The sequence below is a fragment of the Pseudophryne corroboree genome, chromosome 3 (genome assembly GCF_028390025.1).
Source record: "Pseudophryne corroboree isolate aPseCor3 chromosome 3, aPseCor3.hap2, whole genome shotgun sequence".
NCBI lineage: Eukaryota > Metazoa > Chordata > Amphibia > Anura > Myobatrachidae > Pseudophryne > Pseudophryne corroboree.
In genome coordinates this window covers 59,302,572-59,323,151 of record NC_086446.1, presented here as the reverse complement: position 1 = coordinate 59,323,151, position 20,580 = coordinate 59,302,572, and the positions used below count along the sequence as shown (strand labels likewise).

The window sequence follows — 20,580 nt, the reverse complement described above, 5'->3', positions numbered from 1 at the left end:
AACAGTGCATTTAGTCAGGGTTATTTAGTACAAGTACACTGTGATATACATCCAGTCTTTACTGTGCATTGTTATATCTATCTTTTATATAGCTATATAGCTAGTCCAGTGCAGTATTATTGCATGTCATAACTTCTGCATTGTACAACTGTGACTATTGTGTTTGCATTTGCCTGCTGTGTGACTTCCATTTCGTGTTTCTCACTCAGCTTGCTATCCCTATATTCTATAACCTGAGGGGACTAGGTGCGTCAGGTTTATAATATTAATATAGGTTATTCACAAGATATACTCAGTGTGTATTTTTCTATGTGATTTTAGTCACCGTATCTCTCCTTAATTCCTGTTTGTGCTGAGTACACGGCTCAGGGGTTTGGGTCAGGTATTGTGCTGCTGATATTGTACTGTGTTACCTTGTATTGCGATATATCATGTCTGCCAAAAAGGGTAACGGTTCTGGGGCTGAACCCACTGGGAGTGGTGATGAAGTCGCAGATACATTTGAGGAAAACGTAGCAGCTAAGGGTTTTGGTTCTGGGGGATCCTTGCCCCCCAGTGGGACTGTAGCAACTGGGGTTCAGAATGACCCACCGTGGGCTGCCTTCTCCACGCTACTGACTACACTAGTTACCAAACTAACGCCCCATATGGGACCTCCTGTGCTGGTGCAACCGTTCATGGTCCCCGCGGTTAATCCGCCGTGGGCAGATCATTTGTCCATTCAGTTACAGCAATTGAACCATTCCTTGACTACTAAGAAATCAAACCCTCGCCCCCCTAAGACCAAAGGGTCCTCTAAGCGGGCCATTACTTCCTCACAATCCACTGCTGTCCCTGACACCTCGTCTGATGAGGATGGCGTTTATACTGACCCCACAGATTCCGATCCTGATCAATCTGATGGGGAGGGTGTTTCACAAGTGGATGTTCCTTATTATTGGAGGCTATACGGTCAATTCTTCAGATTACAGATGAACCAGAACCGTCCGTTCCTCCTAAGAAACCGGATAGGTTTAAACGTCAGAAGGTGGTTAAACTAGTTTTACCTCACTCTGATCATCTGGGTGATATTCGTCAGGAATCCTGGGAGAACCCAGGAAAGAAGTTCATGCCTCATAAGAAGCTACTTGCTCGCTATCCTGTCGCGCCAGAGCTGACTAAAAATTGGGAGACACCTCCACCAGTGGATTCACATGTGGCAAGGATGGTGGTCTCCTCAGCTCTACCTGTCACTACCGTTACGTCTCTGAAAGAGCCTACGTATAAGCGTGTAGTGGGTTGTCTAAAAGCGATTTATACCCTTGTGGGCGCCGTACATAGGCCTACTATTGCAGCAACATGGGCTGCAGAAGCTATTGAAGCGTGGGTCCAGGAGTTGGAAGCTGAAATCTCTTCTGACCATGCTAGACAATGCTTGTCGTATATTGTCACGGCTTCTCACTATGTTAAGGAGGCGGCTTCTGATGCCGGTGTTCTGGCAGCCAAGGCTTCAACTAAGTCAGTTCTAGTTCGCCGGATCTTATGGCTGCGGTCCTGGTCTGTGGATCTGGACTCTAGAAAAACCCTGGAGGTACTCCCTTTTAAGGGAAATATCCTTTTTGGAGAGGACTTAAATAAGATAGTGGCTGATTTGGCGACTGCTAAAACAGCCTGTCTACCAAGTACTGCCCCTTCTGTACCGAAGGATAAAAGTATTTCCTTTCGTCCTTCAGGAAAAGCAAAAGGTCAGGCGTACACCAAACAGGGTCGCACTTCCAAATCTGGCAAGCCAAATCCCAAACGTACCTGGGCTGCCCGTCAGCCAGCTTCCAAAACCGATAAGCCTGCCGCATGATGGGGCGGGCCTCCCCCTGGGGGACCCCAGGGTGGGGGGCCGGCTTCTAAGGTATACCCAGGAATGGTTGAAGACCACTTCAGATGCCTGGGTGCGGTAAGTCGTCACTCGGGGTTACGCCGTCGCCTTCAAAACCCGTCCCCCTCATCGATTTTGCCTGACAGGCGTTCCTTCGGATCAGGTAAAGGCAAAGACTCTTCATTCGGTGGTACAGACCATCCTGGACACAGGAGTGGTAGTACAGGTGCCTCTTGCTCAGAGGGGCCATGGGTACTATTCGCCGCTGTTCCTAGTCCCGAAACCGAATGGGTCCTCCCGGCCCATTCTCAACCGCAAGGCGTTGAACAAATTTGTGAAGGTATCCAAGTTCCGTATGGAAACTCTTCGCTCTATTGTCCTGGCCTTGGAAACTGCAGATTATATGGTCTCCCTGGACATACAGGATGCTTACCTGCATATCCCTATAGCAGTGTCGCATCAGCAGTTTCTGAGGTTAGCGGTTGGCAATCTACATTACCAATTTCGGGCGTTTAACTTTTGGTATGACCAAGGCTCCGCGAGTCTTCACCAAAGTCATGGCGGTGATGATGACTGTACTCCGCCGTCAAGGGGTCAGGATCCTACCGTACCTGGACGACTTGTTGATCCTGGCAAATTCCCCAGAAATTCTCCTACGTCATCTGGATCTTACTGTCCGGTTTCTGCAAGCCCACGGGTGGCTCATCAACTGGAAGAAATCCTCCCTGGTCCCTGCTCAGAGCATGGTGCACCTGGGAGCGTTATTGGACACTCGCAACCAACAGTTGTTTTTGTCTCGGGAGAAAGTCCTGAAGCTTCAGGACAGGATTCGATACTTCCTATTTCGTCCGCAAGTGTCGATATATTCGGCGATGCAAGTGCTAGGCCTCATGGTGTCGGCATTCGACATGGTGGAGTATGCTCACTTTCATTCTCGCCCCCTCCAGAGGCTGATTCTGGCCAAGTGGGACGGCCTGCCTCACCAGATCAGGTCTCAATAAATCTCCTTGACACCGGAGGTCCGTCTGTCACTGAGCTGGTGGCTTCAGGACCAACGATTGTGCTGGGGTCGTTCTCCCGATCAACATTCTGGAATTACGGGCGGTATTCAACTCATTGAACCTGGCCCAGCATTTAATACAGAACCAACCTTTTCAGGTACAGTCGGACAACGCCACCACAGTGGCTTACATAAATCATCAAGGCGGCACTCGAAGTCGCTTGGCAATGAAGGAAGTATTACAGATTCTTCAATGGGCGTAACGCCATCTACCTGCCATATCGGCAATATTCATTCCGGGGGTCCTGAATTGGGAAGCGGACTTTCTCAGTCATCAGGACGTACACGCCGGAGAGTGGGGCCTCCATCCAGAAGTGTTTCAACTCCTAGTGGAAAGGTGGGGCCTTCCGGACGTGGACCTGCTGGCATCTCAACACAATCACAAGGTTCCGGTCTTCGGAGCAAGAACAAGGGATCCTCAAGCAGCGTTCTTGGATGCGCTGGCGGTTCCGTGGAATTTTTGGCTGCCGTACGTGTTCCCTCCGGTGTCACTACAGCCCAGGGTAATACGGAAGTTCAAGCAGGAAGGAGGACTTCTGCTTTTCGTAGCTCCAGCGTGGCCCAGACGGCACTGGTTCTCAGACCTCCGGGGCCTCTCGCTAGAGTGTCCCCTTCTACTTCCACAGCGACCAGACCTCCTCGTTCAGGGCCCCTGTGTCCACCAGGACTTGGCCCGGCTGGCTTTGACGGAGTGGCTCTTGAAGCTTCCGTCTTGAGGGCCAGAGCTATTTCTCAGTCGGTCATTCAAACTATGCTGCGGGCCCGGAAACCGGCTTTTGCTTTGATTTACCATAGGGTCTGGCATTCTTACTTTGGTGCGCTTCTAACAATTATGACGCTTCCAAGTTTAGTACGGCCAAGCTTTTGGCTTTTCTTCAGCAGGGCCTGGACCTTGGCCTGCGTCTGGCTTCCATCAAGGTTCATATTTCTGCCCTGTCGGTTTGGTTTCAGAGAAAAATCGCTACCTTGCCTGATGTACATACCTTCACTCAGGGTGTGTTGCGAATCCAACCTCCCTATTCCCGCCCCTGGCTCCTTGGGATTTGTTGGTGGTTTTGGAGGCATTGCAAGATACTCCGTTTGAACCTCTTGAATCGGCTGACCTTAAGTAGCATTCTCTTAAGATGGTGTTTCTGCTGGCTATTGCCTCTGCTAGAAGAGTGTCGGATTTGGGCGCCTTGTCTTGTAGTTCCCCATATCTGATTTTTCACCATGACCGGGCAGTTCTGCGGACTCATCCCGGGTATTTACCTAAGGTGGTGTCTTCGTTCCACCTTAATAAGGAAATTGTGGTTCCTGCCCTTGTCTCTCCTGATTTGTCTCCCAAAGAGCGGTCTTTGGATTTGATACGGGCTGTCCGTATCTATGTGAAGAGGACTGCTTCCATCCGGAAGTATGATTCTCTCTTTGTTCTGTTTGGTTTTCACAAACGTGGCTGGCCTGCTCACAAGCAGACCTTAGCCAGGTGGATTAGAATGGTGATTGCACATGCTTATGTGAGGGCTGGTCTGTCCGCTCCTGCTCACATTAAGGCCCATTCTACTTGGTCTGTTGGACCTTCTTGGGCGGCCCGCCGTGGTGCGACCCTTGAACAGTTGTGCAATGCGGCTATGTGGTCCTCAGTTAACACATTCATAAGGTTCTATGCCTTCGATACTTCCGCCTCCCAGGATGCTTCCTTTGGATGCCAGGTTCTTATTCCCGCAACAGTGCGTCCCCTCCTATAAGGAACTGCTTTAGGACATCCCCAAAGTCTATCCTTGTGGAGCCCAGTGTACCCCGCAGCAGAAAACGAGATTTATGGTAAGAACTTACCTTTGTTAAATCTCTTTCTGCGAGGTACAATGGGCTCCACAGGGCACCCACCCTGACGCACTTAGCTTCTTTGGGTTGGTATGGCATTAGCCGCTGACACTTTCTCCTGTCGTGAGAGTGTGGTGTATGTGGCTACTAACAGTTGTCGTCTCTTTTGCCTGCTACTGCATTGGACTGGTTAACAAAAACCGAGCTCCTGTGCACGGAGGCAGCGTTATAGAGGAGGCGGCGCTATGCATTCTGGGAACAGTCAAAGCTTTGAGCCTGTTGGTGCCTCGAATCAAGATCCTACTCTACACCCTCAATGTCATTCCCTGTGGAGCCCAGTGTACCTCGCAGAAAGAGATTTAACGGTAAGTTCTTACCATAAATCTCGTTTTTTTGCAAAGCTCGGCTGCACAAGCGACCGCAGCCTTGCTATGCAAAAATCCACTCCTCCATAGGCGGCGTCTACCTGATCGCACGGGCAGTAAAAAGATGCAGCGTGCGATCAGCTCAGAATGAGGGCCAAAGTACAATGGAACTTCCCATGAAAAAGACCCTTGACCACTGCATCATAGCAATTTGTATACAGACTCAGTCACATACAGATGTACAAGTGTAGTATATCGAAGTAATCAATACAGTCTCCTGAAACGGTTTTGTCACATTGCATTGTGATTAAGATGCACATCAAGGCAAAAAAGTCAAAACAATAAGCCACCTTAATATTTATTTTCTGGTGATAGCAATGACTAAAACACAGCACGTAAGAGAGAATTCCACATATGGAGGGGGGTGATTTAAAGGCAAAATCTCCCCCATCTTGTGTCATATAATAAAAAAAGACTCCCGTCATTTAATGCAGAAGGTTTTCTAATATAAAAACAGGTAGCCCTTGTACCATTTTATTTCCAAATGTTGTAATAATTTTAAATAACGGGAAAAAATGCGTGATAATCTTCAATTGCATACGATATAATAAATTGTCTATTTCCATATGTGTTTTATTCCCAGCAGATGAGTGCAAAAGCGGGAATACCTCAAAGGGTCATCTCATTTTATCTCCAGATTTTGAAGTAGAAGGTCACATCATCGCACAAGATTATTCAGGACAAAACTCGAAACATTTGGAATGTTCTCCTAATATCTTGGCCTGTATTACACATAGGACATCTCATACCAGTGGAAAAGTTTTTTCCTGTCCGGAATGTGGTAAATGTTTTATACATCGCTCAATCTTCATCAGACATCAAAGAAGTCACACAGATGACAAACCGTTTCCATGCTCTGAGTGCGGGAAATGTTTCACACACAAATCAGGTCTTGTTACACATCAGAGACTTCACACCGGCGAGAAACCATTTCTGTGTTCTGATTGTGGGAAATGTTTTGTAGACAAATCAGGTCTTGTTTCACATCAGAGAAGTCACACGGGTGAAAGGCCGTTTCCGTGTGCTGAATGTGGGAAATGTTTTACACATAAATCAGGTCTTGTTGATCATAAAAGAATACACACAGGCGAAAAGCCATTTTCCTGTTCAGAGTGTGGGAAATGTTTTACACAGAAATCAAAACTTATTAGACATCAAAGAGTTCACACGGGTGAAAAGCCATTTTCGTGTTCAGAGTGTGGCAAATGTTTTTCACAGAAAGCAAAGCTTGTTGCACATCTGAGAACTCACACGGGCGAGAAGCCGTTTACATGCTCGGAGTGCGGGAAATGTTTTACAAAGAAAGAAAAACTTATTAGACATCAGAGAATCCACACAGGCGAGAAGCCGTTTTCATGTTCTGCGTGTGGGAAATGTTTTACACAGAAACAGAAGCTTGTTGCCCACTTAAGAACTCACACAGGTGAGAAGCCATTTTTGTGCTCTGAGTGTAGGAAATGTTTTGCAAATAAATCTACACTTATTATACACCAGAGAACGCACACGGGAGAGAAGCCATTTCCATGTTCGGCATGTGGGAAATGTTTTACGCAGAAATCAAAACTGGTTGAACACCACATGACTCACACGGGTGAGAAGCCATTTTCGTGTTCTGAGTGTGGGAAATTGTTTACAAAGAAAGAAAAACTGATCAGACATTGGAGGACTCACACGGGCGCAAAGCCATTCCCATGTTCTGATTGTGGGAAATGGTTTACAAACAGATCGAATCTCGTGAGACACCAAAGGACTCACACGGGTTAGAAACTATTTCAGGGTTCTGAGTTAAGGAAAATGTTTTGCACAAAATGAAGTCTTGTACGATATCAGAGAGATCATGCATGTGATAAACCATTTTCTTGTGGTGAGTGTGAAAAAAGTTAAACACTTAAATCTTGTTGACTCACACAGGAGAGAAGTCATTTCCGTGAGCTGAACAATATCACACCAGGTTGCCGCAATAATCAAAATGTTAAGTAGACATTTACATTAAAACAGATAGAAATAGAAAATTAATTATATTCGATTATATTAAAGTGAGCCATTAAGACATCAGTTTGGTAACACGGTTGGTGCAATGGTTAGCATTACTGCTTAAGAGCACTGAGGCTCTTGGGTTAATTTCATGCAACGGCCCTAACTGTGCAGTTTGTATGTTCTCCCCATGCTTGCTGCAAGACAAACATTGAGCAAGTATGGAATGTAATGCAATTTCATTATTTTATTACATATTATAATTCTACACAGTGAGAAGAATATGTTGCTGTTATATACAGTTTCTCTTACATCCTAGAGGATGCTGGGGACTCCAAATGGACCATGGCGTATAAAGGGGATCCGCAGGAGCTTGGGCACACTAAAAAGACTTTGACTGGGTGTGAACTGGCTCCTCCCTCTATGCCCCTCCCCCAGACCTCAGTTAGACTTTGTGCCCAGGAGTGACTGGACACACACTAGGGGAGCTCTACAGAGTTTCTCTAGAAAGACTTTTGTTAGGTTTTTTATTTTTAGGGAGACCTGCTGGCTACAGGCTCCCTGCATCGTGGGAGTGAGGGGAGAGAAGTCAGACCCACTTCTTCTTAGTTAAGGGCTCTGCTTCTTAGGCTACTGGACACAATTAGCTCCAGAGGGTTCGATCACTTGGTTCGCCTAGCTGCTTGTTCCCGGAGCCGCGCCATCACCCCCCTCACAGAAGCCAGAAGAAAGAAGCCGGGTGAGTATTAGAAGAACCGAAGACTTCAGTGACGGCAGAAGACTTCAGTAACGAGGTACAGCGCAGCGGTTTCGCTCCTTGCTCCCACACGTATCACTAACGGCACTCGCATGGTGCAGTGCGCCCTGGGAAGCATTTACTTGGGTCGGTGGCTGGCAAAAACGCATTATATGGTGCCCGGACACTGTATAGAGTACCCCCGCCAATATATAAAAGATTGGAATTTAAGTGGGCTACAGCGTGCCGGGAAGGGGCGGGGCTTAGCCGCACATTTGCTCACCAGCGCCATATTCTCCTATCTCTACAGTGCTGCAGAGACGCCAGCCCGGACCTCCAAGCTCCCGCAAGTAACAGGGAGGAAAAATGGGGGGGGGGGGGGCACATAAAATTTGGTGCTTTCATACTGTTTAGACAGCACTGATCATATATACTATTTCTTTTAGTGTATGGGCGCTGGGGTGTGAGCTGGCATACTCCCTCTGTATTTCTCTCTACAGGCTTCCTTGTGGGTCTGTCCCCGTGCTTGTGGCCTGTGTGAGTGTGGGTGTGTCGGAACTCGGTGTCGGTATGTCTGAGCCTGGGTGTTCCTAACCGGAGGAAGTTATTGGGGGTACAGAAAAGGATTTAGGTATGTCTCTGTCGACACAGCCGACTGCTGATTGGATGACTATGCTGAGTACATTGAATGCAAATGTGGCTTTATTATCTAAGAGACTGGATAAATCCGATTCTCAGACACAAACATGGAGACAGTCAGTGGAGGACGCTTTGTCTCAAGTACAGACAGTCTCAGGGTCACAAAAGCGTTCTTTTACCCAGATGGCAGATACAGGTACCGACACGGACTCTGACTCTGATGTCGATTTTAATGAGGCTTCTTTGCATCCACGGGTTGTCAAGAGCATTCAGTACATGATTATAGCCATTAAAGATGTTTTACATATATCTGAGGAACCTGCCGTTCCTGACACGAGAGTTTGTTTATTTAAAGGAAAAGACTTGAGGTAAAATTTTCCCCCTCTCATGAAATGAATGCGCTTTGTGAAAAGGCTTGGGAGTCGCCTGACAAACGGTGGCAGATTCCCAAGAGAATTTTGATGGCATATCCTTTTCCCTCTGACGACAGGGAAAAATGGGAGTCGTCTCCCAATGTGGACAAGGCTCTCTCGTGATTGTCCAAGAAGGTGGCGCTCCCGTCTTCTGACACGGCTGCTCTCAAGGATCCGCTCTCAAGGATGCACTAGTATTCTCAAGAATACTGGTGCATTGCTCAGACCTGCTGTGGCGTCGGTATGGGTGAGTAGTGCTATTGCTAAGTGGGCTGAAAATTTGGCTTCTGAAATGGATACTCTTGATAAAGATAATATTCTTTTGACTCTTGGTTATATCAAGGACGCTGCAGATTACCTACAGGATGCGGCGAGGGATGTTGGCCTCTTGGGATCAAGAGCCAATGCTATAGCGATTTCGGCCAGGAGGGCGCTGTGGGTTCATCAATGGAATGCTGATGCCGACTCCAAGAAGAATATGGAAGCTCTCCCTTTTAAAGGTAGTGTCTTGTTCAGTGACGGCCTGGCTGACCTGGTGTCTACCGCTACTGCGGGTAAGTCATCTTTTGTTCCCTATGTACCCACACAACAGAAAAAGGCACCCCATCAGCAGATGCAGTCCTTTCGGCCTAATAAATACAAAAGAGGTAAGGGCTCGTCCTTCCTCGCTTCAAAGGGTAGAGGAAGGGGAAGGAAGTCGCCTGCGGTGTCAGACACCCAGGACCAGAAGTCCTCCCCCGCCTCTACCAAGTCCACCGCATGACGCTGGGGCTCTCCTGGGGGAGTCCCTACCGGGGGCGGGGGGGGGGGCGTCTCCCGATTCTTCAGTCAGGTCTGGGTTCGATCGGCCCTGGATCCTTGGGTCTTAGACATAGTGTCCCAAGGGTACAGACTGGAGTTTCAGGAGATGCCCCCCAACTGGTTTTTCGTGTCGGCCTTGCCAGTTTCTCTTCCCGAAAGAGAGGTGGTAAGGGATGCGATACAAAAGTTGTGTCAACAGAGGGTCGTTGTGCCGGTTCCCTCGTCCCAATGGGGGGAAGGGTTCTATTCGAGCCTCTTTGTTGTGCTGAAGCCGGACGGCTCGGTCAGACCAATTCTGAACCTAAAATCTCTCAATCCATACTTGAAAGTGTTCAAGTTCAAGATGGAATCTCTTCGAGCGGTGATCTCCAGCCTCGAAGGGGGGGATTTTATGGCGTCAGTCGACATAAAGGATGCTTACTTGCACATCCCGATATACCCTCCTCATCAAGCCTTCCTGAGGTTTGCGGTACAGGACGGTCATTACCAATTTCAGACGTTGCCGTTTGGGCTTTCCACGGCCCCGAGGGTTTTCACCAAGGTAATGGCGGAGATGATGGTGCTCCTTCGCAAGCAAGGGGTCACAATTATCTCGTACTTGGACGATCTCCTAATAAAGGCGATGTCCCAGGATCAGTTGTTGAGAAATGTGGATCTCTCCCTGTCGGTTCTGCAGCATCATGGTTGGATTCTAAATTTGCCAAAGTCTCAGTTGATTCCGGCCACTCGGCTGTCTTTTCTGGGCATGATCCTAGACACGGAACGACAGAGAGTATTTCTTCCGGAGGACAAAGCTCTGGAAATCCAGACCGTGGTCAGGGAGCTACTGAGGCCGACAAGTGTGTCGATTCATCAATACACTCGAGTGCTAGGGAAGATGGTGGCGGCTTACGAAGCCATTCAGTTTGGCAGGTTTCATGCCCGGGTGTTTCAGTGGGATCTGCTAAACAAATGGTCCTGGTCTCACCTGCACTTGCACCGGAAAATAAGTCTATCTTCCAGGGCCAGGATCTCTCTCCTGTGGTGGCTACAAGGCTCTCACCTCCTAGAGGACATCAATTCGGAATCCAGGACTGGGTCCTGCTGACAACAGATGCAAGTCTCCGAGGCTGGGGCGCGGTCACACAGGGAAGAAATTTCCAGGGAAAGTGGTCAGGCCAAGAAGCTTGTCTCCACATAAATGTTCTCGAGTTAAGAGCCATTTACAACGGCCTGCTGCAAGCGAAGAACCTTCTTCAGGGTCTCCCTGTCCTGATCCAGTCGGACAACATAACAGCGGTGGCGTACGTAAACCACCAAGGCGGAACAAGGAGCAGGGCAGCGATGGCGGAGGCCACAAGAATCTTTCGCTGGGCGGAACAGAACGTGAGCGCTCTGTCTGCAGTTTTCCTCCCGGGCGTGGACAACTGGGAAGCAGACTTCCTCAGCAGACACGATCTCCATCCGGGAGAGTGGGCTCTTCATCAAGAGGTATTTGCAGAAGTGACAAGGCGTTGGGGAATTCCTCTAATAGACACGATGGTGTCGCGCCTCAACAAGAAGCTTCCGAGGTATTGTTCCAGGTCAAGGGACCCCCAAGCCAGTACAGTGGACACCCTGGTAACTCCGTGGGTGTTTCGGTCGGTGTATGTGTTCCCTCCGCTTCCTCTCATTCCAAAGGTGTTGAGGATCGTACGACGAACAGGGGTTCAGGCAATACGTATTGTTCCAGATTGGCCACGGAGGGCTTGGTATCCGGATCTTCGGGAATTGCTGGTAGAAGATCCTTGGCCGCTTCCTCTAAGAGAGGACCTGTTACTACAGGGACCCTGCGTGTTTCCGGACTTACCGCAGCTGCGTTTAACGGCGTGGAAGTTGAACGCCAAATCCTAGCTCGGAAGGGTATTCCTGGGGAGGTCATTCCCACTCTCCTTAAAGCTAGGAAGGAGGTCACGGCGAAACATTATCACCGTATTTGGAGGAAGTATGTATCCTGGTGTGAAACCAAGGCAGCTCCTGCGGAGGAGTTTCATTTGGGTCGTTTCCTCCATTTTTTGCAGGCAGGCGTGGATGCAGGCCTGAAATTGGGTTCCACCAAAGTGCTGATTTCGGCTTTGTCTATTTTCTTTCCAAAGGAATTGGCTGTCCTTCCTGAGGTTCAGACTTTCGTGAAGGGAGTGCTGCATATACATCCTCCTTTTGTGCCACCCGTGGCACCGTGGGACCTTGAAGTGGTGTTACATTTTCTTATGTCTCACTGGTTTGAACCTTTGCGTAAGGTTGAGTTAAAATTTCTCACTTGGAAAGTGGTCTTGCTTTTGGCTCTGGCATCTGCTAGACGAGTGTCCGAGTGGGCGGCTTTGTCTCACAAGAGCCCATATTTGATCTTTCATTCTGATAGAGCGGATTTGAGGACTCGTCAACAATTTCTGCCGAAGGTGGTTTCTTCGTTCACATAAACCAGCCTATTGCTGTACCTGTGGCTACGGATGCTGTGGCGGTTCCAAAGTCTCTGGATGTTGTAAGAGCCTTGAAGATTTATGTCGCCAGAACGGCTCTTACTAGGAAAACAGAGGCTCTGTTTGTCTTGTATGCTCCCAACAAGATTTGAAATCCTGCTTCTAAGCAGACTATTGCACGCTGGATTTGTAATACGATTCAGCAAGCTCATTCTTCGGCTGGGCTACCATTGCCGAGGTCTGTAAAGGCCCATTCTACCAGGAAGGTGGGCTCATCTTGGGCGGCTGCCCGAGGGGTCTCGGTACTTCAACTTTGCCGAGCAGCTACGTGGTCGGGTTCAAACACTTTTGCTAAATTCTACAAGTTTGATACCCTGGCTGAGGAGGACCTCATGTTTGCTCAATCGGTGCTGCAGAGTCGTCCGCACTCTCCCGCCCGGTCTGTAGCTTTGGTATAGACCCCATGGTCCTTACGGAGTCCCCAGCATCCTCTAGGACGTAAGAGAAAATAGGATTTTAATACCTACCGGTAAATCCTTTTCTCCTAGTCCGAAGAGGATGCTGGGCGCCCATCCCAGTGCGGACTATTCCTTGCAGTGGTAGTGTTACTGGTTGTTTTTGGTTACACGCGGGTTGTGTATCGGTTATATTCAGCTTGTTGCTGTTATTAGTTCATACTGTTTTCTGGTTTCCTGTTACTCCGGTTGTATGGTATGTTTGTGGTGTGGGCTGGTATGTGTCTCGCCCTTAATTTAACAAAAATCCTTTCCTCGAAATGTCCGTCTCTCCTGGGCACAGTTCCTATAACTGAGGTCTGGGGGAGGGGCATAGAGGGAGGAGCCAGTTCACACCCAGTCAAAGTCTTTTTAGTGTGCCCAAGCTCCTGCGGATCCCGTCTATACCCCATGGTCCTATTTGAGTCCCCAGCATCCTCTACGAACTAGGAGAAAAGGATTTACCGGTAGGTATTAAAATCCTATTATTTCCTAGATAGTTCTGCATGGGCCTGGACATATTGGGCTGCATCTGCCAGTTTCTCGCTGTGCAGGTGTCTTAGGCGAACACACAAGTCTCTGCAGATCTGCGAGCTAAGTCAGCCGGGTATCCACTTGTGGCTAAATAGGTATAACTGGGTGGCAGTGGGGCATTGGAGCTTAGGGTAAGTGTGCTGTGTGCATGTAGACAGAAGTGCAGTCTATTCAGAGGTAATTGTATGCAGAGACCCAGGTAATTCTGGCTGATCCATTCCACCAGTGATAAGGCTGGTGCTGATGGTGATGACGTCTGCTTAAACCTGAGGAGGTATATGGGCAGTGCAGCCACATCGATGCTGCTGCAGGTGATAACCCCCCAGCTATACTCCAGCACGCAGTGTGGCGGCTTTGTGCGAGACTCTGAACGTACCACATAATATGGGAACTGGGACACTAGAACTGCACATGTATTGGCTTACTCTGTGATTGAGTGTGTCATATAACGTGTTCTACGATACAGTTCCAACACTTCAACAAAAAATATGTGAGCCTTGAATGAAAATACCAAGGTTGTGATGTCCTCTGGCTATTATGACACAAATACAGCCATTCATACAGCTACACATGTGACTTGGCGGTGGTGGAGGTCAGGCCTCAGTTCATCATCTTCAGAAATGTAAAAATATTTGCCTATGTTGCATCTTGTGGGCACCGTACATTTACTTCTTGTGGGCACCGTACATTTACGTCTTTTAGGCACTTTTTAGGGGTTGATGTATCAAACAGTGAAGAGGGTGGAGACGTGGACCAGTAGAGAAGTTGCCCATATTGCCCAACCAGTCAGCTTCTACCTATCATTTTATAGAGACGCGACAGATGCTGCCTTGAAGCTGATTGGTTGCTATAGGAAACTTCTCCACTGGTCCACTTGTCATCTGTCATCACTGTTTAATACGTCAGCCCTAAATGCTTTAGACTCCCAATATGCATACCTACCAATCTCCTGGCACGGCAGGGAGACTCCCACATCTCAGGTGGCTCTTTCAAACTCCTAGGAGAATGGAAACAACTTGCAAGTACCTTACTGCCACCCATCTAATCAACAAAGTGGGCAGTCCAGGCAGTTTGATGATGTGATTTTTTATCATCATGACCCTCACCCCACTTTTCAATGCTTGGAATCATGGTTTTGTATGTGGCGATGGAGGTGGAGACACAATTGTGCAATTGATATACCTCGCTCCCCCCCTGCACCCTCATTAAAGTATCAATGAGTAATCCCATGGAGATCCTCATATTGCCATATAGGAGGGGGCATGTTTGATTTAAGGCTAGACCTGTGTGGTCTTACCAGATATCTTACCTGGTAGGAGATTCTTTGGCAGCATAAGGATAAACAAAGGTATAGGACAGTGGTATTCAGCATACGGCACTCCAGCTGCTGTGGAACTACATATCCCAGCATGCCCTGCCACAGTTTAGCATGCCCTAATAGCAAAATGGCAGGGCATGCTGGGATGTGTTCAACAGGAGCTGCATGGCCACTTGTAGAATACCCCTGGCATAGGACTATGCGAGTTTTAAAAGTTAACATCACTCAAACTTTCATACATCTCAATGCTATAGTTGTAAAATGTACTAAATGCAGGATGTTTCTTCTCGCAATTCCATCTTAACTCTCAGTGGGCGCATCCATTTTGTGGGGTGATCCAACGTTCATGGAAATGAGGCGTTTCATTAGGATTCAGCGCCTTTCCTGAGGTACTTCAGGAACTGATTGGCCAAATTCTGAAGAATATCACCTCAAAATGGCTGCCTGCACTGTGTGTCAGGGACAGTTGTGCTTCAATCGATGTGATGGGATATATGTAACACCAGAAGCATTAGCGTATTTCAGTCTTTGATTTCTTGCTATTTCTATGCAAGTTAAAGTAAATTGCTGGTCTATGTTTTTATAATAACTCCTATTTCTCCGGCTGGGTCCACAGGATAACATTGGGATATGCCGGAGCGACAGCGGAAATGGCACCAAATAGTCACGAGCTTTCTGGCCTCCCAGGATGCATCGGGCTCCTCCATATAATCCCGCCCACTGACTCAGTCAAATCAGATTTTTGTTTGGTGCGGCAGGAGCCGGACCATGGTCACAGGACTGCTGCTAAGGCAGCCCTAAGCTTTTGTTATTTTATTTTATAGTCTTACTAAGTTTTGAGTGATCTTTCCTAACAGCGTCTTAAACGCGTGCTGAAAAGAGTCGCTCCAACAACTCCCCACCGGGTTGCAACAACGCTTACCCGTGGGTATTAGTGCTGTCTCGACGGGCGTCTGTGTCGGATGTTCTAGCAGGTCCTGCAGACGTTACCAGGCTGTGGCCGGAGCATGGTGAGAAGGTAAGGCATCGATTCCACTTACTAGAGGAGTTCGGACACAGCCGCACTGTATTGGAGGAGACTACCAAACAGTGGCTGATGCGCCGCCACTCTTAAGTGCAACAGCGCTATGCTGCAGGGATCATAGGCGCCAGGACTAGGCTGAGGCCACGATCCTTGTGGTTTATGTCAGCAGGGGGAGTCAGATGCTCTCCTGGTCGCCCCTCCCCCAGGTCATGACCAGTTTCCGTGCGTCTCCCGTCCATGAACTGATGACCTCACTTCCGTCTCAGACGCTACCACGAGGGTACTCGGTCGCAGCTTAGACGTTGCGATTGTGTACACTAGAGTTGCCGCCGAGACCGGGTCGCAGACAGGAGCGTCTGCATACACTTATCGTTCACTGAGTGTCTGGGTCCGTTATTGAACATCTGTGTCATCAGTTACCAGAGCGGCAGTGTACACCAGTAGCGTCTGAATCCTCTCAGCGTCTGTCGGGCGTATTGATTGATTCTGGAAGTGGGGTGAGTCTCCCTGTATCCCACTCTAACTGAGTAAGGGTTATACAGTACTAAAATTATTTCTACTTGTTAGTATGAATAGTTAATTTTGGTACACAATGCATATGAGACCTGTACAGTACTGTTGTTTTCTGCATAACATGTCTGAGAAAACTTGTGATAATAGCTGTTTAAAAACAGAAGTGCAGTCATTGTAATCCTACATACTAGAAAAGTATTCTGTGGTTGATTATATTCTCATATGACAATGTCTAATAATTAACATGTGACTGCTAGTGTGATTGCTGACTTTTATATGTTTGTCAAGCATGGTTTCTGATACTCCATTCAGGTGCTCGGATTGTGGTCAGATTGATATCACTTCTATATCTATATAGGTGATTTTCAGTCACAGAGAGTGCAGTATTTGTAAAAAAAACAAAACGGATCATTTACCATGTCTGTGAGAGGCAAAAGACGAGGATACTTTATCAGGGAAACCCTTAACATGCTTATCTGGTAAAAGGATTTTGCATGAAATAGCCCAGTATGTTACTTATGAGGGGCAACGCCCTGCAAGAAGGGGTGTGGTCGCACAGACCTTGTCTACAATAGCTAACAGATTAGCACCTGCAGTTCCACCCCCGGGAATAGGTTACACTATTAACCCATACATGCAGCTCCCTCCTTATGGTTTGATGCCAACAGCTTCTACAAGTTGCCAGGCTATTAATACCAGGGTAGATACATCCATATTACAGACTACACAAGATGAAACAACAGATGAGGATACAGTGTATTCAAATACCCCATATGACGACCAGTCGGAGGGCTTCAGCACAGAGGATATAGCTGAGCTCATTGATGCCATGAAAGTTATTATGTGTCTTGAGGAACCAGCCAAGGCAATGTCAAAATCTAAGGCACCTAAGTTTAAACGTCCAAAATCGGTTATGACTGAGTTTCCGGAGTCAGAGGATCTGACGGAAATTATGGAAGGACCGTGGGCTACTCCTAATAAAAAGTATAAGATTCCGAAGAAATGGGATTCTTATTATCCTTTTTCAGCTGGGGACTGTTTAAAAAGGGAGGTTCCTCCTAAGGTAGATGCACATATTGTACGACTTGTGCGTAAGTCTGCTTTACCATTACCGTCTACCTCACTGGATGATGTCACAGGTAGATGGTTTCTTGAAAAATATTTTCTCTCTCTCGAGCTGTGGTAAGGCCAGCTATGGCTTCAGCATGGATGGCGAAAGCACTGGTAGAATGGGCGGAGGAATTAGTGGCCTCGCCATACCTACCAGGGAGCAGGAGTCTCAGCTAGGCTATATAAAACAAGCTGCGCAATATTTGGAAGAATTGATATGGGTATGATTGCTTCTAAAGCATCAGCCTTAACGGTAGCTGCCCGTAGAGCAGTCTGGCTATGTACTTGGAAAACGGATGCAGAATCCAAGAAAGCTCTTGAAGCGTTGCCTTTCACTGGGAATATTCTGTTCGGAAAGCAATTGACAGATATCCTGGAGTCCAAAGCTGAATCCAAGAAAGTTAAGTTTCCGGCTAGCTATGCCCCTAAATCAAGGGGAGCAAAATTTTCGTCCGATTCGATGGCAAGGTAGATCTAAAGGAAAGGTTGAGACTAACCAACCCCAGTACAATAAATAAGCTAGGGGCAAGAAGCATTGGGCCAGTAGACGGCCAGCTTCCAAACCAGAGCAGAAGCCATCAATTTGAGGGTACGGGCCTCCGCCTGGAGGATTCCAGGGTTGGGGGACCGACTCCTTCAGTTTGCACACATTTGGCGCCAGTCGACGACAGATGCTTGGGTGCAGAAGGTGGTTTCTTTTTCATCCACTAGGGGTCACTGGAGTACTCTTGGGATATGGACGGCTTTAGCAGAACAAAGGCACTGAATATTTAAATTTAGTAACTCTCCTCCCCTCCATATTCCCAGAGTACCTCAGTGTTTTTTCTGTGCTCATAGTAGCAACAGGCACGAGTGCTAGCTCTGCAGCACTTATACTTATTTTTTATTGTATTTTTTATTTTACTTTTTCTAAACTTTATGCACATCCCTTCCCCCCTTCCAAAAGGCGTGGGTCCAGGATAGTGGAAGCTGCTACAAGCAGCTGCTGGTGTGCCGGTCATCACTACAGAGCACCCTCACAGCCAAGGCAGATCATCCTGCAGGACAGGCTGGACGGAGCTTGCAGAAGAAGCCCCGTCATAGCCCCTCACCACAGCCGTCCAGGTATGTTGGGGGACGGGGCGGTCAGCTCACGGTGCTGCCCCGCTGTGTGGGGAACATACTTTATGTGCGCCGCCCGCCACTATGTGCGCCGCCCGCCGCTTACAATGCTGTGACGAGCCGCTGTTAGTGTTATTAGCGCTCGCTAGAGCCGCTCAGACCCGCCGCGCTATAGAGCGCGCTCCCCGGCTCCCTGTACCCGCTCCCCGGCTCCCTGTAACCGTTCCCCATCTCAGACCCGCCGCTCAGAACCCGTACGCCGGCCGCACTTCCGCCTCATACCGCCGCGCTATAGAGCGCGCTCCCCGGCTCCCTGTAACCGTTCCCCGGCTCAGTGTACCCGCTCCCCTCTGGAATAGACAGCGGTACACGGAGCACAGGGGGAGTGGGAGTCTTCTCAGGCAGCGCAGCTGCACGGGGTGGGGGGGGGGAGAAGTGTATAAGCCTATAGCAGCAGCAAAGGCTGCATGGGTTGTAAGAATTGCATAGGCTATTAAGCCTTTATTAACAGGGGTGTTATTAACAGGATATTTGCAGGTTATACATGTCTTTACACGGGGTTATAACCTGCACTGTGATTATAAGTGTAAGCATGGTGTTAGGATTCTGTTCAGTATGTATCTGGTGTCAGCTGATCCATATGTGTTCTGTTCCTTTGGCTCTGTGTACATAGCTCCTGTTCATGCCGAGAAGCCTGGTCTGCCAGTTCATGTTATCCTGCCACAACCATTCTTGCCAGTTCATGTTCATGCCAGGACTATTTAGCTAAGTATTATAGACTTTCACTGTGCTCTGTGGATTCTCTAGTATTCATTACTTGTGTTACATGTTACTATGGACTTCCTCTATGCCTGCATGCTGTTATGCTTTATTGTACAAGTCCTGCAATCTGAGTTCCGTGGATTATATTACTCTGGTTCCTTGTTCAACTATCTCATTACTCTGCTGCAAGTCTCAGTCTGAAAAACCATTTACTCTCTGCTCATATTGTACCCTGGATTGTTACTGTGATTCCTCTGCCATACCTTATTATACCACTGCTATAATAAAGTACTTAGTATTCCTGCACTTCTGTGGACATTCATTACCTGCAACAGTGATTGTGATACATTCTAGTCCTGAATTCAAGTCCTGGCTCTTAGCTGTGTTATATTACTCACCTGCTGTCCAGTGTAAAGTGTGGTGCTGCACATTCCAGTATTAAAGGGAGAGTCCATAGTCTGCTAATCTTAAATTCTGCTACAACGCGCTCAAGTTATTACAGTATTCCCCAGTCAAGTCTGGTTAACCATTTCTATGTCACACTGCATCTGCCTGCACCTCCAGTAGTAATCCTCTCCTTGTAATTCACCTGCCATACATTAGAGGCAGGTGAATCGTAACACATGGCATGGGGGCCATTTTAACCATGCTTCCTGTTTGTGATTCCAGAACGTTCCTGTCCTACAACACTAATCCACCGGAGGCGCAGGGGTGTTAGTGGGCATTTTGGATCAGATTTCCTATAGTCCTGGCCACGTGTACTGCACTTCGGCTATATATATATATATATATATATATATCAACAATAGGGGGGGAAATTATTGCGCCACTTGTGTACAACACCAAATGATCTAGGATCCATGTATAGTTAAAGTAAACGACACTCCCTAGGGATTAGCAAGGGCGTCAGCTGTCCCCCAAAAACACAGGGATGGTAGTTCCCTGAAACAACGAATAATACACACAGGGGGGTGGGGGATATAGTGACCGTCGGTGTCTTAAAATAGTTCAGTAAATGTGGATCTAAAAAATGTATCTAAAATGAGTAACCAGATCAAAAATGAATTTAAAAAAGGGAGATATTTATTTAAACACTAAAACAGACAATAGTTATATGCAATTACTAAAATTTAAGCAGCAACAATTCTTAAAAAATGGGATAAAAACAATAAACACAATGCTACAAATACTAGTTAAAATATATGTTAAAAATGTAAAACAATTTTAACTTAACTTGGTATGAGGTCACTGCCAGGTAGCCCAACGCGTTTCGTCATTTAGACTTCATCAAGGGGTAAAGGCAGAATGAGACTGAACTTCTATTTATACTAGTACTAATCTCATATTAATTGTGACATCACTTCCTGTTAATTATTTCATGACATTATAAGATGGGTTAAAAATTCTGTATTTAACATATCTATGGTCTTATTTACTGGTATATGTATACATGATGTTAAGGCAATGTTTATAAGGCAAGTAAATTAGACTTACTACAGTGAATATATAAACATATAGAAACATAGACTTATGCATTTTGCACTTTACACATATTTTTATACATTTATATATTTATATGTTTA

At 47.3% G+C, this 20,580-nt stretch overlaps 1 protein-coding gene across 4 annotated transcripts in view; it reads left to right on the top strand.

The window, feature by feature from the left end:
- LOC135054724 (gastrula zinc finger protein XlCGF17.1-like) overlaps positions 1-19,303 on the top strand; it is a 56,458-nt gene extending 37,155 nt beyond the window's left edge. Inside the window, exons 5-6 of one of the 4 annotated variants that reach the window (XR_010243557.1) lie at positions 5,724-7,004; positions 18,909-18,992. Coding sequence is in view for 3 of the 4 variants with exons in the window: in XM_063958019.1 (XP_063814089.1) it covers positions 5,724-6,904 (1,181 nt within the window). In the remaining variant the exon portion in view is untranslated. Of the gene's footprint in view, positions 1-5,723; positions 7,454-18,908 lie in introns of those variants that run through there. The other 3 variants (XM_063958021.1, XM_063958020.1, XM_063958019.1) reach the window with 3 other exon arrangements.
- The last annotated feature ends 1,277 nt before the right edge of the window (positions 19,304-20,580 follow it).